At 39.6% G+C, this 19230-nt stretch overlaps 3 protein-coding genes across 3 annotated transcripts; 1 reads left to right on the top strand and 2 right to left on the bottom strand.

Moving 5' to 3' along the window:
• Positions 1–637: 637 nt before the first annotated feature.
• Positions 638–1861, bottom strand: LOC310822573 (alpha-2A adrenergic receptor-like; the record flags this gene model as incomplete). The annotated part of the gene is made up of 1 exon (XM_083694951.1): positions 638–1861. One exon carries the CDS (start codon positions 1859–1861, stop codon positions 638–640), a length of 1224 nt encoding a protein of 407 aa, XP_083551077.1.
• Positions 1862–3247: 1386 nt separating this feature from the next.
• smndc1 (survival motor neuron domain containing 1) lies at positions 3248–7404 on the top strand. The gene is made up of 6 exons (XM_083695125.1): positions 3248–3366; positions 3942–4061; positions 4400–4542; positions 5040–5201; positions 5577–5730; positions 6572–7404. Exons 2-6 carry the CDS (start codon positions 3942–3944, stop codon positions 6707–6709), a joined length of 717 nt encoding a protein of 238 aa, XP_083551251.1. The 5' UTR covers positions 3248–3366; the 3' UTR covers positions 6710–7404.
• A 1478-nt stretch (positions 7405–8882) lies between these two features.
• LOC310822474 (max-interacting protein 1-like) lies at positions 8883–16174 on the bottom strand (the record flags this gene model as incomplete). Its single annotated transcript, XM_083694816.1, has 6 exons — positions 8883–9623; positions 9928–10105; positions 11063–11177; positions 13365–13394; positions 13577–13676; positions 15946–16174. The coding sequence occupies 6 exons, from the start codon at positions 16172–16174 to the stop codon at positions 9457–9459; spliced, it is 819 nt and encodes a 272-aa protein (XP_083550942.1). The 3' UTR covers positions 8883–9456.
• Positions 16175–19230: the final 3056 nt, after the last annotated feature.

Genomic DNA, 19230 nt, shown 5'->3' with positions numbered 1-19230 from the left:
TTTCTGGAATTCAATAGCATCTGATAATGTTTTTGGCATGTGTATCACTCCTAAAAGCAATGTGATGAAAACAATCATACCCCTACATGGACGCAATTTATGAACATTTACAGAGGAAGAAGATGTTTTTCAAAGTACAATACCCTAGCCACTCACTATCATTCACATTTTACACACATTCACATTTTAACATAAATGTGTTTTATGTTATTTTTTCCCCTAAGATGATACAAAATGCAGAATTATACATAAAGCTGTGAAACATCACCCATGGAGCTCCTGGTCAGCTACGTCACAGCATACTGTAAGATTAAATTATTAAACATCATGGAATATTTCCAATCATAGTAATAATATCATGTTGATATAAATGTATCTATATTGGGGTCAATATTGTTTAGATGATTGTGCATCTCAAAATTATTTTACACTGACAGAAAAGTAAGAACATTTTGTAGCACTATCAGTTTATGAGAAGAATTTCCATTTCTATGAGTACACAGTTTGTAAAACAAATAATATACAATAAATATACATTTCCTTTTCATGACATGATTACATGACCCTGTCTTGTAAACAATCTAATCTATATCAAGTCTGGGAATCAGCTGCTATAGTCCAAAAACTAACAATCCATTCACAGTTCTCTTCTGTCCCTTTTGCAAAGGATCTTTTTGAAAGACCTCCTGAAGTCATTGTTGAATATAGTGTATATGACTGGATTCAGTGAGCTGTTGCAGTATCCAAACCAGAAGAAAACATTAAACAATGTCTCTGGGACACAGCAGAAGTCACACAGGGCGGTGAGTGTGTACGTGAAGAAAAAGGGGAACCAACAGATAACAAACACTCCCATAACCACGGCCAGAACAAATGTGAAGCGCTTCTCCCTGTTCTGCCTTCCTTTCCACCTGCTAACTTTCACACATGGCTGCCTAGCATCTCCTCTTGGGGATGGGTCCCCTGGTTTGACTTGACTCACTTTAGTCTTACCCCTACCCCTCTTCTTTTTAATGGAGCACGGGTGGTTCTCATTGGCATCAGACGAGGAACAGTCTTCCTCCATGTCTACCCTGTTGACCTCCTCTCCCTCCACCTTCCTTCTCTCTCTCCCTTCATCTCTGTTCCCTTGCTCCGTGGGGTCCTGCTGCACCAAGCCGTACTGTCCTTTATCAGTGTCATTGTTGTCCCTTCTCTTCACACCGGGAGGACCCCTGGATCTCTTCTTGGCGATCTGGTAGATTCGGACGTACACCAGAATCATAATCACGCATGGGGCAAAGAAAGATGCAGTGCTGGAGAAGATGATGTACCACTTCTCCTCGTTGATCTTACATGTAGGACCCTCCTCCTTGGCCCCTTCCTTCTCCATAGAAATTAGGGGCGGGAATGAAATGATGGCAGCAAGCACCCAAACCATGAACACTATACACTTTATCCTGCGTGGCGTCCTCTTTAGGTTGTACTCAATGGCTTGACTGACAGACCAGTACCTGTCAAGACTAATGGCACACAGATGCACAATGGACGAGGTGCAGAACAGAACATCTAAGGCCAGGTAGATCTCACACCAGACTTTACCAAAGTACCAGTATCCCATGAGCTCGTTGGCCAGAGAGAAGGGCATAACCAGTGTTGCCACTAGAATGTCTGCACATGCTAAGGAGACTAAGAACAAGTTCTGGGGGGCTCTCAGGGCCCGGCTGGTGAACACGGCTATCACAACCAGGACATTACCAAACACGGTTAGGAGAATGAGGATACCCACCAGTATTGTCAGAGGAACGGATGTCTGGATAGTGTACGGGAGCCTCCCAGGCACCGAAGTCCTGTTACCGTTGGTCAAGTTATCACACCCCATTAGGATAAATCACGTGTCCTTCTTATGACAGGAGTCCTTGTCCCACAGAGAGACACAATTAGTCTGCAAAATTGATATGTTCATGAATGGAGCATCCCAGAATAATATAGCCTTTCATTTTGTCCACTGGGGAACATACCGTTATGTGAACAATTAGACAAACACCTCTATGTAATATTTAGTCGTTTTGTTATTGAACATTTTAAAAACTGTTGATTAAAAAGAAGAAGAAAACAAAACATAGAAAATAAATAACCAGGTAGGAGAGAAAATAGCCTTTAAAGAGACTCAACTCCATCACCTGCTTTCAAGAATCCAAAATGTATTCAGATGTTATCCATTTATGTTGAGAAAGTGTCCAGAAAGGTCCCACATTAGACTTGGCACAGAGTAGGTTGCATCTGTAGGATGATATTGCTCGGACCTCAGGAACTGTAGAAGGTTGAGGCAGTTCTTTTCATCTGATAAGGCTGAAGGGGATTGCTGCTTTTATATGGTGTTGAGCTGGGGCTGAGCTGAGACTCTCTAGTCAATGTCGGTGGGAACAAAATGGGGGCGGGGCTCTATGACTTTGGAGCTTTTGCTTGAAAATATTAGGCTTTTATAATTTAATTGGCATTATTGTTGAATGTTCACTTTCTTAGGCTATGCAAAATGAAACATGTGTCAAATCTACTGCCAAATAACGTAGAAATAATGAATTATTATTATTATTATTATTATACTTATTAAGCTACAATTTCAGGTTTGCCTTCATTTCTTTCAAATAGATTTCAAATGGAAATGTACATGGCCTGTAGCACACCACTGCTCTAAAAGGCAGTGTTGAGAACACACTTTCACAGACAGAGGTCGCCAAATCAACATACTGTGTGTGTGTGTGTGTGTGTGTGTGTGTGTGTGTGTGTGTGTGTGTGTGTGTGTGTGTGTGTGTGTGTGTGTTACGACTGCCTATGGCCCCTGGTGTGAGCATTGATTACTTTGTCTTATGATGACTGTTGGATAGATAATTCACTTACTTAAACAAATGTATTGTTGTAAGTCGCTTTGGATAAAGGCGTCTGCTAAATGCCGTAAATGTAAATGTGTGTGTGTGTGTGTGTGTGTGTGTGTGTGTGTGTGTGTGTGTGTGTGTGTGTGTGTGTGTGTGTGTGGTGGGGGGGGGGCTAGACTTTAATTTGACGCATGGGACACACACACACGGAAGTTATTGTAAATTGAAATTTAAGAACCATGGACAGTGGAGGTTACGATATAGCCCCATCTACTGACGACTTGTGGAACACGAGCTAATGTACTTCGTCGTTGACTGTTATTACCGCGAGAGAAATCTGTTTTAACGTGAATAGAGACATTTCCGTTGTACAACAGGAAAAGGAAAAGGAAAAGGAACGGAACTTTGCTAACCCTTTCTGTTGTTGGCTTGTGCGATCTATGAAAAACAATTGAAGTAAAATCATATTATCTAAAACTTTAATTCATTGAATTACATCAAATATAGAGAGGTAAGTGAATAGAAGTAAATTAATTAATTAAAAAATTCAGAAATTATTATTCTGTTTGACAAATTGCTTTAGATGTCGCTGGCTATGTATGTTGTGATGATGGTGGCCTAGTAATACCACTCAACAAAACCAGAGTAGGTGGAAATTCAAACACCGCTTGATGAAACCTATTTGAAATTAAAGATAATACACTATCAATGAGCTTAGATAGCTACGATAAGATATGGTGGAAGAACGTCTTTGAAAGGCAGGAAGCGGGTAATGTTGACATTCTCTAGCTAACTTAGCAAGTTTGCTAACCCGCACACAGAAATCAATGCAATTTGTAGCTTCTCTCCCTTGTTTAATTGCAAACTTTTGACACGCAATTCTTTTTTTTTTGTTCCTTGCTGAAGTTGCTCGCTCTAATAGGCATTTGTATGTATAATAATTGTATCCATATAGAGGATTTGCACTAGTAGGGATACAAATGTCGGATACACAAAAGCCTGTGCAGGCGACTTCGGCTAAACTGTTCCACGCATTGTTGTGAATTAGCTAACTACTGTCGTGTGTTCTTCTTTGTCCCTACTCAGATGTCCGACGACTTAGTGAAACAGTTGAACAGCTATAAAGCCCAGTTACAACAGGTGGAAGCTGCTTTATCAACCGACCAAGACAATGAAGACCTCCTTAAATTACAGAAAGACTTATCGGTATGTGTCACCTGTGTTAGACATGATGTTATGAAACGTTTTTAAATTGTATCAGTAGCTTCTATTGTCTTCAAGATAATCATACATTCTATGTGTTGTTTGCGTAACAGACCTGGCGTGAGTTACCTGCAAACCATTCAACACTCAACTTGAATGCTTAGTGTTCAGTGCTTAGTGTTTTCAAAACTTTTAGAGAACTCAATGTGGCCTCTACAGACTTTGGTATATCTGATCTCCTTATCTATAAGGGTGTACCTGAGATATACAGAAGCCCTGTAGAGGCGACTTTGACAAAACACGGGCATGCTCCTTGATAAGACTACCTCACTCCTATACAGGAAGTCATAGAGTTGACCAAAGACCTCCTGACGTCTCAGCCCTCTGATGGCACCACTAGTGCCAACAGCTCAGACGCGGCTCCCCTGAAACACAGCTGGAGCGTGGGAGACAGGTGTATGGCTGTGTGGAGCCAGGATGGACAGTGAGTGTCAGCAGCATCTCAAACACTACTTGCATTCACAAAAGAGAACATGAGAAACACAAGAAATTTTAAATATGACTGCAGTTGAAAAAGGTCATCTTGATTCATGTGGCTTGCATAGACAACATATTGGTGTTTTAATTAACATGTTGTGATCTCCTATTTGACCTATTTGATGAATAAATGATAGTGACGAACTTGAGAGATCAGAATGATTGATTTTTGGTGTTCATATAGTGTTATGTTCCATGAGCATTCTGAATAGATGTTAATTGAATTCATCAATTGGGATGCCTAATTCAGAAGAACTGAACTGTGTTAAGTAGACTTAGGCTCTGAATAAGCAAGTTAAAAGCATTGGTAATCTACTCATGATGTCCTGATAGTTTGCCAGTAATGACACTACTAGTATTGCTAGTACTGTGAGCTGTGTTCATTAACTAGGGCTTACATCTGTGACTTGTACTCACCTGCTTACAGCCGTGATTATTTGACAGGGTGTATGAGGCTGAGATTGAAGAGATAGATGGGGAGAATGGCACGGCCGCCATCACCTTTGCTAACTACGGGAACGCAGAGGTGGTTCCGCTCCAGAACCTCAAACCATCCGAGGAAGGGAAGAACTCAGAGGAGGATGGGATGGGCAAGAACAAGTCCAGGTAGGAGAATGACCCCTACCATGCATATGATAGAGGTGTTAATGATATGACATAATTGTTTGTTATCGTGTAATGATAATGTCATAGCACCAAACAGCAATTGAACAGACCTGATTGATATGTTTAGTTCTGCTGCAGCTGCACAATGATGTGAACATATTTGCCAGTTATGCATTTGTTATTGATAAAGTCTAACATAATAGCTCTCTGAGCAGAGCTGTTCATGTGCAAACACATGCATTAGCCCTGTGCTTTATGTTCAAACCAATATAATATGTTGGTCAGTGTTATCCCATTGTTCAGGATATCATTGTTTGAAGCAGGATTAGAGCAGGTCTTTAATGTCAATTTCTGGTCTCTGTCTGCCCACTTTAGGAAGGAGCAGATAGCAGAGCAGAGGGAGTATAAGAAGAAGAAGGCTCAGAAAAAGGTGGCGAGGATGAAGGAGCTAGAGCAGGAGCGAGAGGACCAGAAATCCAAGTGGCAGCAGTTCAACAACAAGGCCTACTCCAAGAACAAGAAAGGACAGGTAAACAGCCGTCATGTATATTTTCATCTACTCAACAAAGTTTTTATTTGCTAGTAATGGGACAGAAGAAACTTGGGCTGGCCGATAAAATTGTAGAAATAATTATCGTTTTCTTTTTGCATACGATACAGATAAGGACAATCATATTGTGGCACCGCTCCCTGTTTAAAGGCGCATGAAAAGCGAGGGAGAGACAACAATTTGTTTTCTCCCCGCATAGGTTACTAGAGCTGTGGCCACGTGCCTCTCATAATGTCTCAGAGGTGCACAGCAGACTGCTGTTAGCAGGAGAAAACAGAAGAATACCAGATCTGTGCACAGAGAAATCTTGCAGAACTTATCTGCACAAAAACCTAAAAACTTTAAAAAGTTCTAAACGATGTGTGGTCTTGTCTCAGCTTTTGCATATAGTCTGCTATCAGGTTTTTTGGGTTTGTTAGTAATAAAGACCTAGTCATAACTGTCACACACAGATGTAACTGTGTTTACTTTCATAGAAAACTGCTTGCTTCAAGCAAGGTAGGCTAGCCTTTCATAGAAGTAAACTGTAATTGTATATTTTTTCTTATTTCAGGCTGTTTCTTTGAATAAGAAGTATATTTGAACTTTGCTAAGCCTCATACAGGCTATAAGGAAATAATTACAGAATATTAAAGGTATATATTGTCTATTGCCCAAATGTCAAAAAATATTGAGATACAGATTTTAAGCTATATCTCCCACCCCTAGAAGTTCTGAAACACTTCCTCCATGTTTTTCTGCAGAACAGAAACTATATGAATTGCTATAATTGTATTTTCAACAATCTTTTGTTGTATGAACTTTCTATCCTGTGTTGCAGGTAAAGAGGAGTATATTTGCGTCCCCGGAGAGCGTCAATGGAAAAGTAGGAGTAGGAACTTGTGGCATTGCAGACAAACCCATGACCACGTACCACGACACATCCAAATACAACGTCAGGCATCTTATGCCTCAATGACCTAATATGTTGTGTTGTTATGTATCCCACTGTATACTACTAGCTGGATCAGTGCATACCATTGTGTTTATATGGTTTAGGTTATTCAAGCAAAGGAGCTTTGAAACAGAATTGCTTTCACACCATTGGTTGACTCATTGGAACAGTGTTGTATCATATTGAGTGCAGGAGAATTCCAAATCTGATCAATTTCCCCTGTTCTTGAATTGTTACAGCACAGAGAACTGTGTCTCCATAGCGATACAACTTCTGTCTGGGTTGCTGTATCTTTCTGAAAACAACAGAGGCCAAAAATGATACGCTTTGCATGATTGAAGTAGCTGAAGTTGTTGATGTTACAGAGTTCTAGATTTTGCAGGGACAACTGGATTTTAATGTCTTATTACCATTTTATTGATAATGACTACAATATAACCATTTTAAAGCAATTCACATAAAGGCATATTTTACATTTCATTTTTGTACATTTACCAGTAAAACATAAAGTGTATGGTTTTTGTTTTAAGATGAATGTCCCTCCTACATTTTGGCCTAATTTGGGCTTCGAAGAATTGTTTCCCAGCTCCTACAGGTGGAAGTATGTATACCATCTGTATTCTGTGTTTATTAATGATCCTTATGTCAATACTATTGATAAAAGTTTTTTTTTTCAATTAAAATCAGGGATGAGTTGTGGTTTCTCACATTTAACTCTCCCATTGTGTAATGTGTGGTTTATTGAATGTTTTGGTGCTAATTAAGGAGAAAGAAATCGTATAGAACAGAAACTATGTGCTGTCAAGTAGAAAAGTGAACTGTACATTAGTTCCCTTGCTCAGAAAAGATATGGAGGTTTTCATTGTGTTCCAATGGTTACGTTGGTGTGCTCAATAAACCCATTATTGACATGTGTCATGCAAGTTACTTGCCATAAAAGTTGAAGTTAGGCAAGGATATGTGTCAAAATTCCACTGTTAGAGTGGCCTGCGGCCTTTGTAGGAAACGACATTGCCTAAGCTTTCCAAGTACAGGTTAGAAGTTATATTAGACAACACAAACAACAGCTGGGAGATTAATAGATATGGTGGTAGAAGTTTATTGATCAAGTTTCTAGGGACCATAATCAGGAACCACACAAAATAGTAGCAGGGGGCCAGCAACATATTTTTGTAAAAGTCACCTTTGATGGCTGATTTAGCACAAGAGAATTGTGCTCAGAAATTCTTCCCTACTGCAAGTCTTTTTCATAGTGCATTTGACAATTTCTCCAACACAGACATTGAAGAAAGACTAAAGATGAAGAGATTTGTGCAAGAGTAGATTTAGCCATGTTAAGACACATTTGGTGGTGATAATCTATTTTTGTTGTACCACAAAAATATGGGATATGATTATAAAATGAAATGCCCAATTTGGTTACTAGGAGCAGAGTATTGCAGTGCAATCTGGGAAAATGTGTGTGTGTGTGTGTAATCTTTGTAGACAAATACTCACTCCAAATATAGGCTACAGACAGGATTCTAACTTTGGAATGCTTCTCAGCTACAATAGAATAAATAAGTTGCCAATAAGGGTGCAATTCATAACTTCTAGACAAAGTGAACTTCTGTCCAGAGGGCTAATTGTGTTCATACTAAGACATGAAGACTTGGGCTCTCAAAACGAGTCAATCCAAAGCACATAACAACAATATTGGAAGATACATTCAGTGCACAAGCATTGTTCCAATTATATCAACCATTTTATGATACAGCCGTTGTAGCCACATACAAAACTTGCATGTTCAATTTGGTGTTGGACGGACAAAATTGTGTGCCAAAAAAGACAGTGAGAGAGTCAACGTAACTGGCAATAAGTATTATTGCTTCAAACTTGTGCTTGGTCAAGTGTAGGATAGCTTATATTACTGCTAATAAAAATAATATTTGTTTCAAAATTTGAGGGTGTGTCTGTACGTTATTCATCTCACAAATGATACCACTGAGTCAGTGAAAAACATTTAGCTTGTCCTGTATCATTGGAAATACCTTGTACAGCACAACATTAAAAAGTCTTCATTCATTTACATCATTCAAGCACCAATACATACAGCACAATAACATATCAGAAAAATAAATACCACATTTCTCAATTATATTGAAATAAATTAGAATCACATTGGTGTCTTGTGCCCATGGTTTGTGTAGGAGTTGGACTGTTCCCTCCACCAAGTGAGGAGACATTCTACTGGGCTAGAAAAGCGCTGGAGTGGGGTGTGAACCTAATGCAGCAGGAGTTCTAGAACAGGGTAAGGAACTGTTTTGGAATGCAGACATTAAAAGCCCTAATCGATGGCTTGGCGATTGACAAGCACTGTGTCTTCCCAGATGATCATTGGGTAATCTATCAAGAGATTTCCAAAGGAAGAGACTTTTTTGCATCACAAATGAAGTTGCTCTTTTCACTAAAGAGCCTCTGGCTGGTTTTTGTGTGGTCTGCACTGGCTTTAAGTTAGACTAAATGCAGTTGCAATCATCAGTGGTCATAGTTGGTCCTCTAGTGGAGGTTTAGTAGGACAATACCAGTTTAGACAGCAGGTGGTGCTGAATTAGGCTGATTACAGAGAGGAAAAGTACAGTTTTAGACTGACGGAAAAGGAGTTTAGCTTCAGGCTGATTCTTAGGATACTCAATCAGTTTAGACTGCAGCTGTAGTAGAGATGTAGGCTGGTTCTCAAATGCCAGGTTAGACTGCAGGTGGATGTGATGTGAGATTCAGGCAGGTTGTTATTAAGAGGAGAAGGCCAGTTTTAGGCTGCAGGTCGAGTAGCCCTCGTCGCTGGCCAGACTCTGCCGACTGCTGAGGTCGTCCAGGTCACTACAGCTGCTAGTGGTGCTGACACTGTCCATCTCTCCATGGGAGAACTCAGTGCTTTCCACGTCTACCTCGATCTCCTCTATTTAACACAAAGAACAAAACAACACATATGTATATATAGGTCAGAGGAAACCTTGAAACAAAAGTCTTAACAAATTCATTAAATATCAGATTATAATATAACCATATGCAGTGTGCATAAAGTAAAGTGCAAAATAACCAAAGCACTGGCAATATTCAAGCAGGGCGCACTATATCCTCGCCCACAATCATTTTGAAAACACACTTCAGCAAGACAGCAAATATGTAAAATTGATAAAAAGATGTGATAATATCCCTTTTTTGGGCTACCACCAGAGTTGAGCTCTGGGCAGGGGACTAACCTCTATCTGAGTTGTAGCGGTCCGAGTCCAGAGTTGAGTCTGGGCCAAGGCTGTCCATCCGGACCCTCTCTCTCTCTCCAGGGGTCTGCAGATGGGCAAGCCTCCTCTGCAAGTGTCTCTGTTCACGCTCCAAGCTCTCCAGCTGGTGCTGACTCCTACAGTCCATCTCCTCCAGTTTCTACAGTGAGAGGGTGGGGGGGGGTGACGACAACACAGAGAGAGAGAGAGTAAGTCTTCGTACCCACCATTTAATATAATAACATACAAATGGTGTATGAACCATTGCACTCAACTTGTTGAATACAATGAGACAACCCTGTATCGAAATGGTCTACTCTCACAGGTCATTCATTCCATTTTCCAAATTCTAGTAGCCTACAATACATTCAGTTGATGTGATGAACATATCTAACGTTCTTGGGGCTCATTTTGCTAATCCAAGAATGAGGGCCAAAGCTAGGGTTGCTCTTAGCTTGAATAATTATATGATTCTATCCACATTGGGCCAGGCTATAAATATCCAACAGATCCAAACGGCTGTAGTGGCAAAGTAATTCCTGGCATTTTTGTAAGCCGGCCAATAGCAGAGCTGGATTTACTGCTGGTAGGAAAACAAGAGCAACAGCTGTGTAGGGAAGACTGGGCTTGCAGCTCACATGTCCTCACGTTTCGTATTTTGATTTGAAACTCAGCAGTGTGCATGAAACAATTCTTAAATCAATTGATTAAGGGTTTATTAGATTGTGGTAACTAAATATAGGTACTTCATATTGTGATATAACAAACTAATCCAGAATTAATCTAATAGAGAATTGGTGATTACCATACTGTAGACCTATTCTAAATATTTGACAGGGCTGATTCATTTAATGTTTACCTCATAGACCTCATTGTGAGCAATGCTATGCTAGATTTCGAGGCTGAAGTGTGCAGTCAGTAGTAGCCTAGTCACTGATCTACAGGAGTAAGGAAGTTGATCATATTGTGTTTGTGTGCTGTGGCAGGTAATGGTGGATGCTGAACAAAGCCTCTCTATCCATAGAAGGTCCTTCCCATTTAAACCAGTCAGATCCCATGACACCCCTGTTCCCATGGCACCACGCTTGGTGTTGTGGTGTTGACTAGGCTACCCCACCTTAATGTGCGTCTTGGCCTTGTTGAGCAACCCTAGAGTAGTGTGCCGACTGCTCTCCGGTCCCAGTGGAATAAGTGACTTCAACCTCTCCAAACACAGGCGGAGATGCGCTCGTCTGAAAGAGGGAGGAGACAATAGAGAAAGGAGAACTGTTGTTGAGAAAAATCAGTCAGTTTGTTGGTATACTGTAAATGAATGACATGATCATTGTTTTTGCTGTTTGGTAAAAACAATGTGTAGATGGATTCCTATACTTGTCCTGTCCTTCATAAGTATATATATATAAATATAAGTTATATATATATGATAAGTACACAACCATTTAGTGCATAGTCCTTTATCTGGTTATCAATAATGTTATAACCTAACCTAGGTCCTAAGAAATGCATACAGCAGTCCTTTATCTGGGAAGCTTGTCTACCCAGCAAAATGACAATCAACAATTAGGCTAGATAAAATGACAATCAACAATTAGGCTAGACCAATATAAATGCTTCTCCCACCCTTACTGTAGGTGGATCTGTCTGGGCCCAGTTTCAGAGCAGCAGCCAGACACTCTTGTTTTAAAACCAGGGCCTGTACTCTCTTGTCTAAAACAACATCTAGTAGCAAGGAAAAACCCTTGCTCTCAAATAATGCAGTAAAAATCGAGGTCAGGTCGGAATGTCATGTCATCTCCTGCCTCTGTCATGGTGATGACCTCCACTTTGTTGTGTTAAGAGTCCATTACAGATAAGCTTTTATCAGTCCTGAGTCATCTCTAATCTAGCTAACATGATCACCGACCCTGGCTGTTCTCCATAGATTAGCTCACTGTATTTTTGGCAAATTTCCCTGACGTGCTTCTTATTCCAATCAAAGGACCAATAAGCAGCTTTTCAATGCACAGAAAAGATTAAAGAGTCAGAGAGTCACGCTGTTGCAAACAAATGGTTCCAGTTTAATTAAAGAGGTACATGTTAATACAAATTAATATATAGCCTGTGGTCAGTTTTGGGATATTTAGTTCTCTTACTTAAGATATTTGATAGCCACATTTTGAGTAAACTATCCTTTTAAATTAGTGTAGGCCTACAGTGTTCTCCAGGAACAACCTGTTCTGGACGATACAATCCTTCTAATTTGCCTTTTAAAACAGACACCTCATGACAGCATGTCATATCAAGGACCACCATTATACAGACAAGCTAGGTACTGCCACAGTGTTGATAAAAGAGGTGGTGTTTGAAAGCTCAGCAATGATAACATGCTGCTTTAGAAGCCAGAGTCGTTTTCTCAACTTGTGGGTCAATATATTTACCTTAGCACACAGTAGCATCAGGATATGCAAAATACATGCAGCCTCCCGAGTCTTTTGGATTATCAGCTTGAGGCTCCATTTTGAAGAGACAGCTGGCTCCTGAGATAAAGTCTCTGGGAATGCCAGCTGGGGTTGCGCAGGTATAAGGTATTACCAGATGAAAAAGGTATTTGAGGTTATACCGGTTTATTTCTGTCAATACCGTCTATACCGTCTCCACCTGTATTTTGCCATTATTAAACTCACCAACGTTTGTTTAATAAACATTGTCCAAATGAAACTTGCAAACAGGCATCACAAGGTATGATCAATAACTCTTGTCTGAGGGCAAGGGCTGGAGGAGGTCATAAATCTGACTTTGGGGCTGGTAAAGATGGCCAGACAGATTGAAACTACTTGTCGTAGATTTGCTACAAGTTTGAGTCACGTTGAAAGTCTGCAAAAAAGTATTACCATAGAGGGACGGGAGGTATCGCGATTTGAGAATTCTAATACTGATCCAAGCCTAATGCCGGCATACGTTTTAAAACATTTGAATGCAAACATTTCAATATCCCTGTATGACTTGTGTACATTCAAATTATATATTCAACAATAACTACTGTTGGGTGTACAGCTGAAGAATCAAAATATCATTCAAGTATAGGCAAAATGTAAAATGTAAATGCTTCTGATATACGCAAAAACAGGTTTTGTAAATATGAATCATTTATATACTTTGACTGAACCTTTATTACTGTTATTATACAGTATATAATATATGTGTGTAACACACCTAGTAGAAGTGTGTATTTGAATATTTGAAAAATAGGTGTGCTTGATTTCCTTCTCAGGCCCAATGGAAGCACTGGAATAGTCTCAGAAGTGCAAATGCTACATGCAAGTAAAGTTAAATCAACTACACCTCAAATTGCTCAAATATCTGAAACCATTTAAAATATATATTTTTCCCAGGTCTGGTGTGTAATAACCATTACATCACCCATAGCTCCTCTGACTCACCGGTTCTTTTCCAGCTCATTGTGTGCTGACCTAAGTGTGAAATACATAAAGGACATGATTTAGTCTAGATTATGTCATCATATTTTTGTAAGACTACTATATCTAGGTTATTACGACTGTAACAAAATATTTGGTAATGCAATTATATTGAAAACCTTATTTAAAGCCTAATGACAATATATGGACCATGTTATAAAATATGATGGACCTACCTGAGAATATGGTCCATCTTTTTATTCTTGAATTTCAACTTTCTCTGGTGATGTGAGGACTGAGTTGTGGCGGACGTTGAGGCATAGCCATGTTCACATTCTGGTGATAGAAAAGATCAACAAATACTCTATCAACACTTTATGCAGCACAAAAATGCAAAAAAAAAAGGTACAAAAATGCTTTGACATGAATACTGACTGTTCATACAGCATTTACAAGTGACCAAATCGAATGTGTATGGGACCCTTTGCAGTGTAGGTGGTGGTGCTGGTGCTTCCTCTAACACACCTCTTCAGTACTCCATGAACTCTTGCCCTCCATGCTTGTGTGTTGTTTGTGATGATGTCTGACAACACTGTGTTGCATAGGGAGTGGCAGAAAAATAACTTCAAGGCAAATAAATCGGATTTGACTGTTCGGACACAAGTTGCATGGCCAGGAATCAGATTTGTATCTGATTTCAAACCAGGTAGAGGTAGGCCTACTGTCTCAGGACAAGTGGGATGAATAGACAAAACATCACACTACTACATAGGGCCTGCTGTACCCCACTCTCTCCATTCTTGATATGCAGTAGCTTCCAACAATCTTTCAATGTTGGCATTCCGTCGATGATGGTAAACAATAATCACACATATATTGCTATTTTTCCAAGCTATGAAGTAATTGATACTTGATTATTGTCAAAACAAAGCATTGATTGAAATTACATGACACTGAATTGTAGTCAAGTGATTTCACTTATTGCAAAAGCATTATAGAAATGCCCACATAAGAAAAAAAATAACTCAGCTCGACCCTAGACTTTAACAGCAATGCATTTTGGGGTCAAGATCAAGTCAACAGGTTTCTTTTGGGTGAGACCATAGGCCATCAAGTATCTGGATGAGGCTGGTGTAGACTTTATAAATATAACATATAACTATAAATAAATATAAATATAACCTTATAAATGAAGAATGTAGTTTACTTTATTAAGCCCATTACAAAAACAGTAGCCAAGGTTACTGTAGACCAATTGCCTGGTATCACAGTAACCTTGAAACATTTATCGGAGTAGGCCTAAAGCAAATGGTCAATCAACTATAGACATAAAAATGTACAGTTGTGACAAACTTCTGTCTCACAATGCACATTTTAGACTAGCCAAAAATTGAATTTTATTACGAGTATTATTATTTTTTATTATTATTATTGTATTACTTTTTAGGGGAGGCTTCTCGACAAGCCCTACCAGGTTTCTTAACCTCCCTTGCACAATTAGCTTTTTCTTTTAATTGTGTAATTCATTTGTTATTGAGTGTGTGTGAAAATCATAAATACATTTGAAAAAAAGTTCATTTTACTGAACGCAATTCTGACTTTTACAGTTTCCTACCTTGAATGATTGAAAACACTACTTTGGTCTCACCTGTGTCATGGCCTACAAGTCCCAGAGACACTTTGAAAATCCAACCCGGTAACATGCGACGTCGTGGTTGAACCTGTGTGTGATTGGGCGTGTGCAAGATCTATATATGGGAACATGGATGTAGTCCAATCAAAACGGCCAAATTTAGTTCCATGTGGAAACCATGTGAACAACCATGGAGGTGTGAGGAAGCGCACCGAGGATGATATTTATATTGGGAATGTACTAAGGTAGAGGGTTGATTTGATTAATTTAACCGTTGGTTTTATTCACTTCCTCGACCAGACAGGCTTTCTAAAATCGAGCCTACAGTCATTATTCCGAAATTGAATGTATAGGAATAAGGTGAGTGAGTGTAGCATGCAGACTCTAAATTATTATGCCTTTATTAGAATAACCGCTCAACCCATAGATCGGATTTCGCGTTTTGTTTTTCTAAAGTAACAGACCAAAAATACATCCTTATAACATTGACGAAAAAAGCCTATCCTCATCTATGGCGAAAGCAGATGCGCATTTTAGATTGCCGGTTATGTTCCAAGTTCCAAGTGTTATCCTTAGTGGAAAATTTCACAGCGGGTGCATGTGTGCATAATTAGATGTCACGGGGTTTATTTCCCATGCTTTTTTTTTGGTTCGTTTTTTTTGTTACTGTATACCTCATATTTAAAACGACACTAACAAATAATAATTGTGGTACCATAACTTTCATGCGTCGCAATGTGTGCAGTGTAGGTGATTCTGGTTCACAATAGGTTATTATTTGGCATAAGAGGCTCAATGAGTACGCTATAGAACAAGCCCTGTATATTTCAAAATCACACTATGAATATAGGCGAGTTTATGTTTTATGTCAGTCAGACGTCTTTTGTCGCCTTCCCCTGTCGGTCCATTGTTGTCTGCCTTGGTTACCGTGCGCGTCTGAATACACGAATACGGTAGCCTAAATGTACTTACTTCCGTTGTTCTTTTCATTGTTCTCAATATAATTTGCCGCATCCAGCAGCACTTGAACGTTTTTCATAAAAGTGTCGATTTGGTCCATTGCGGAACATCCAGAGTATAGGACGTCGTTGAAAGAATATCCCGACATCTCGCTACAATTCTGTTGGTCCATGGACGCGTCAGAGTCCAAAAGCACCTCGTCAGATTTCAACTCGCTCTGCTGTAGACTATGTTTCACCATTTTCGAAATAATATGACTGTATTAGGTATCTTTGTCCAGTCTGTGCACTGTGCAGAACGAGCAATGACTGAGATAAACTAGAGTAGATGAAATATCAGTCCTCGGTTTGAGCCACTTGCCCTACTTGGTCGTTAATCCCTCCTACCAACGCGTTCACAGTCAGTGCATTCAGCAGCGTTGTTAACTGTGCCATAATAAAGCCTCATCAACATATTGCTTGATAACGTCTATAGGCCTACTTCATATACAACACAACATTATACTGTATCAGTTATGTGAAATAATAATGAACAGTACCCTGACATGCATAACATATGATGGATTGAACTTTTTTTTAACATTATGCTTGGATCAATCCATCCTTACACCTAGATCACACTTACTCACTTACATTGCTATGGTATGTTCTATTGTCTTGAAAGGTTGGTGAACTATCTGATCCAACTCGCCATGCTGCAGTAAACAGTAACCTATTATCTATATCCAGAGATGGAGGTAAAAATAAGGCTTGAGGGCATTTGACTAGCCTATCAGTGTTAAAAAAGATCAATACTGTGACCTGCTTACCAAGGACAGGGGACCTGTACCTCTTGGAAATATCTTCCTCCACCTAACATCAATCCCTAACAAAGTGCATTGTCATCCAGTCTCAATCACTTTAATGTATTAGAATTGGATGTGGTGCAGGGCTTTGAAGACGATTGTCCCTCCTAAGTCACAGTTAGAGTCTAAATGATTTCCCCATAGACAGGCAGTAGGTTTATGAGCAATACATTGGGAGACAATCTGAGATTTTTGCCGAAATTCTGTCCTTTTGTTTCCCCCACAAGTACATTAGGCATACAGTATACCTTCCTTGAGGTATAGTCACTTATAGCACCCCCTGTTGAAACTTTGGGACAGTTTTTTTAAACATCATAGAAACACATCAACACCTACATTTCTGTAAAGCAATAACTTTTTAATTTGATTAGAGTTAACGTTTTGTGAAAGAAGTTAACATTTTAATATTTGACTCACAACATAGGGCAGTGGACTGAATTCAACTCAAGTCAACTCAAAGTTAGTGCCTTGGAAAACCACTTGAAAAGACAAAAAATATACAATAAGATGTATTGCTCCCTGGAAAGGATACAATTAAATTACAATGTCCCCCTTTCTAAACCTAAAACTGCAAAGCTAAGCTATAGACAAAAACTAACCTTGAAATTTAATTCATTTCTATTCGGAAGGTCCATTACCATTGTGCCTTTGGCTGATTAAGAAGTCATTTTTTCCTTGGCAGAAAAGGAGGGAGGAGGACAGAGGGTAGAGGCTGCCTTTAGGGGGGCAGCCATGCATGTGGGGTTTGTGTTGTGCCTGGGAGACAATGGGTGCAGATGGCTGCCTCGCTGCAGATGTGGCCCGGCCTGTAACGGACGCCTCCGAGAGAGAACACCCTCCCATGGAGTCTATTTCAGCTGCCTGACAAAAGCCTGACACACACAGATGCACACACGTATACACACGTACACACAATCACACACGCTAGCATACATGCAAACGTTGGAATGTTCCTTCCTCAGGAAAGAGGGAGGCTTAAGTTGATACCGTTTGAAAACTTAACTTAGAAGAAAAATATATTTGAATGTTGTTAACTTTGACTATGTTGCCCACTTTGTCTCATCTGAAGAATGAGAACACGGAGGCTGAGCTGTATTTCCACCAACTTTTTCATATCTGATATCCACCAACTATGTTGCACACTACACATTACTGTAATAAGCAAATTTATAGCAGAACTCTCAAAGAGTAGTGCGTGAGAGATCTACTTGTGAGAGGTTATAACTGAACTGTACCAGGATAGAGAAATTATAGTATAGGGGATCAGAAAGGACAATATTTCAATATTTCACCTATATAAGGTCCACCTCTCTACCCAGGCTGAACAGACGATTGGTTAGCTGTGTATGTACTTTCCACAGACAGCATGGAAAGCTGACCCACTGTAGGTTGTAGTAATCTGAAAAGCCTGAGGATTACATGAGTGGCTCGGTTGTCATAGAGGAGGCAAAGTCACACAGTGTGTGTGTGTGTGTGTGTGTGTGGGGGGGGGGGGCAATGCACTGTACCAAAACATTATAACTAACCATTTGCAGATGTTGCAGTGTTTGTTATGAAGTGTTGTCTAATACCATTTTAAATATCTTGTCAATGAGCACTGTCGATGGATATTATGGATATAAAATATTGTTTTATACTGTACTAATTTTATTATAACATACTATTGTGAAGTAATTCAATTCTGTGTTTAATTATTGTAAGATATGTTATTATTATGATTATGATTATTAATAATAATCATAATAACTTGCATTTATAAAGTGCTTTTCATTATAGAAAGAATCTCAAAGCGCTTGACAAGGTAAAAAGAAAAAAAAGTTCCTCATCCTCAAAAAAAAATAGATTAAGAATAAATAAACAAAGTGGAAAAAAATGCCAGGGAACCAAAAAAAAAAGAGCCGGTAGAGGTGAAACTCCAACAGAAAAGGGCATTCCAGAGGCGTGGGGTGGTGGAGCAGAAGCCCCGGTCCCCCATTATGCGCGGGTCCGAGGGACATTGATGAGTTTGAGATTGCTTGAGTGGAGGGTGCCCAGGGGGGCATGGAGAGAGACCAGGTCCCTCATGTAATGTCTATACCTTTAGGAAAAGAGGTTGTCTGTGGCTCAGTTGTTAAATGCCTTAATGGTTGTCTGTTAGATGCTAATAGTGCCTGTCTGTGGTTAGGTATTATGCAGTTTTGCCTATTGTTTAAACACAATGGCTACACTTTGCCCCAGGATCACAGTAGGCAGACACTTCAGTGAGCCAGAGTGTGTCACCTGCTCCTTAGGCAAACCCCCCACCCCACACACAAGCACACCATTGCATGCACGCACGCACACGACCACGTTACCATTGTCAAGAGATGGAAGAGCTGAACACTAAGTTTTGTACTCCACCTATTGTAGGGGTTGTTGTAGGGGGGGAACAAATCAATTTATCACTTATTTCCCCTCTGTCTATTGGAATAAAG

This window comes from Argentina silus (assembly GCF_951799395.1).
Source record: "Argentina silus genome assembly, chromosome: X".
Lineage (NCBI taxonomy): Eukaryota > Metazoa > Chordata > Actinopteri > Argentiniformes > Argentinidae > Argentina > Argentina silus.
The sequence above is the reverse complement of the archived record's forward strand: the minus strand, read 5'-3'. Positions and strand labels throughout refer to the sequence as shown.

Coding starts and splice junctions, on each gene's coding strand:
- smndc1 (XM_083695125.1), top strand. CDS start 3,942: ATGTCCGACGACTTAGTGAAACAGTTGAACAGCTATAAAGCCCAGTTA. Junction 4,062..4,399: donor AATTACAGAAAGACTTATCG/GTATGTGTCACC, acceptor ACTCCTATACAG/GAAGTCATAGAGTTGACCAA. Junction 5,731..6,571: donor CCAAGAACAAGAAAGGACAG/GTAAACAGCCGT, acceptor CCTGTGTTGCAG/GTAAAGAGGAGTATATTTGC.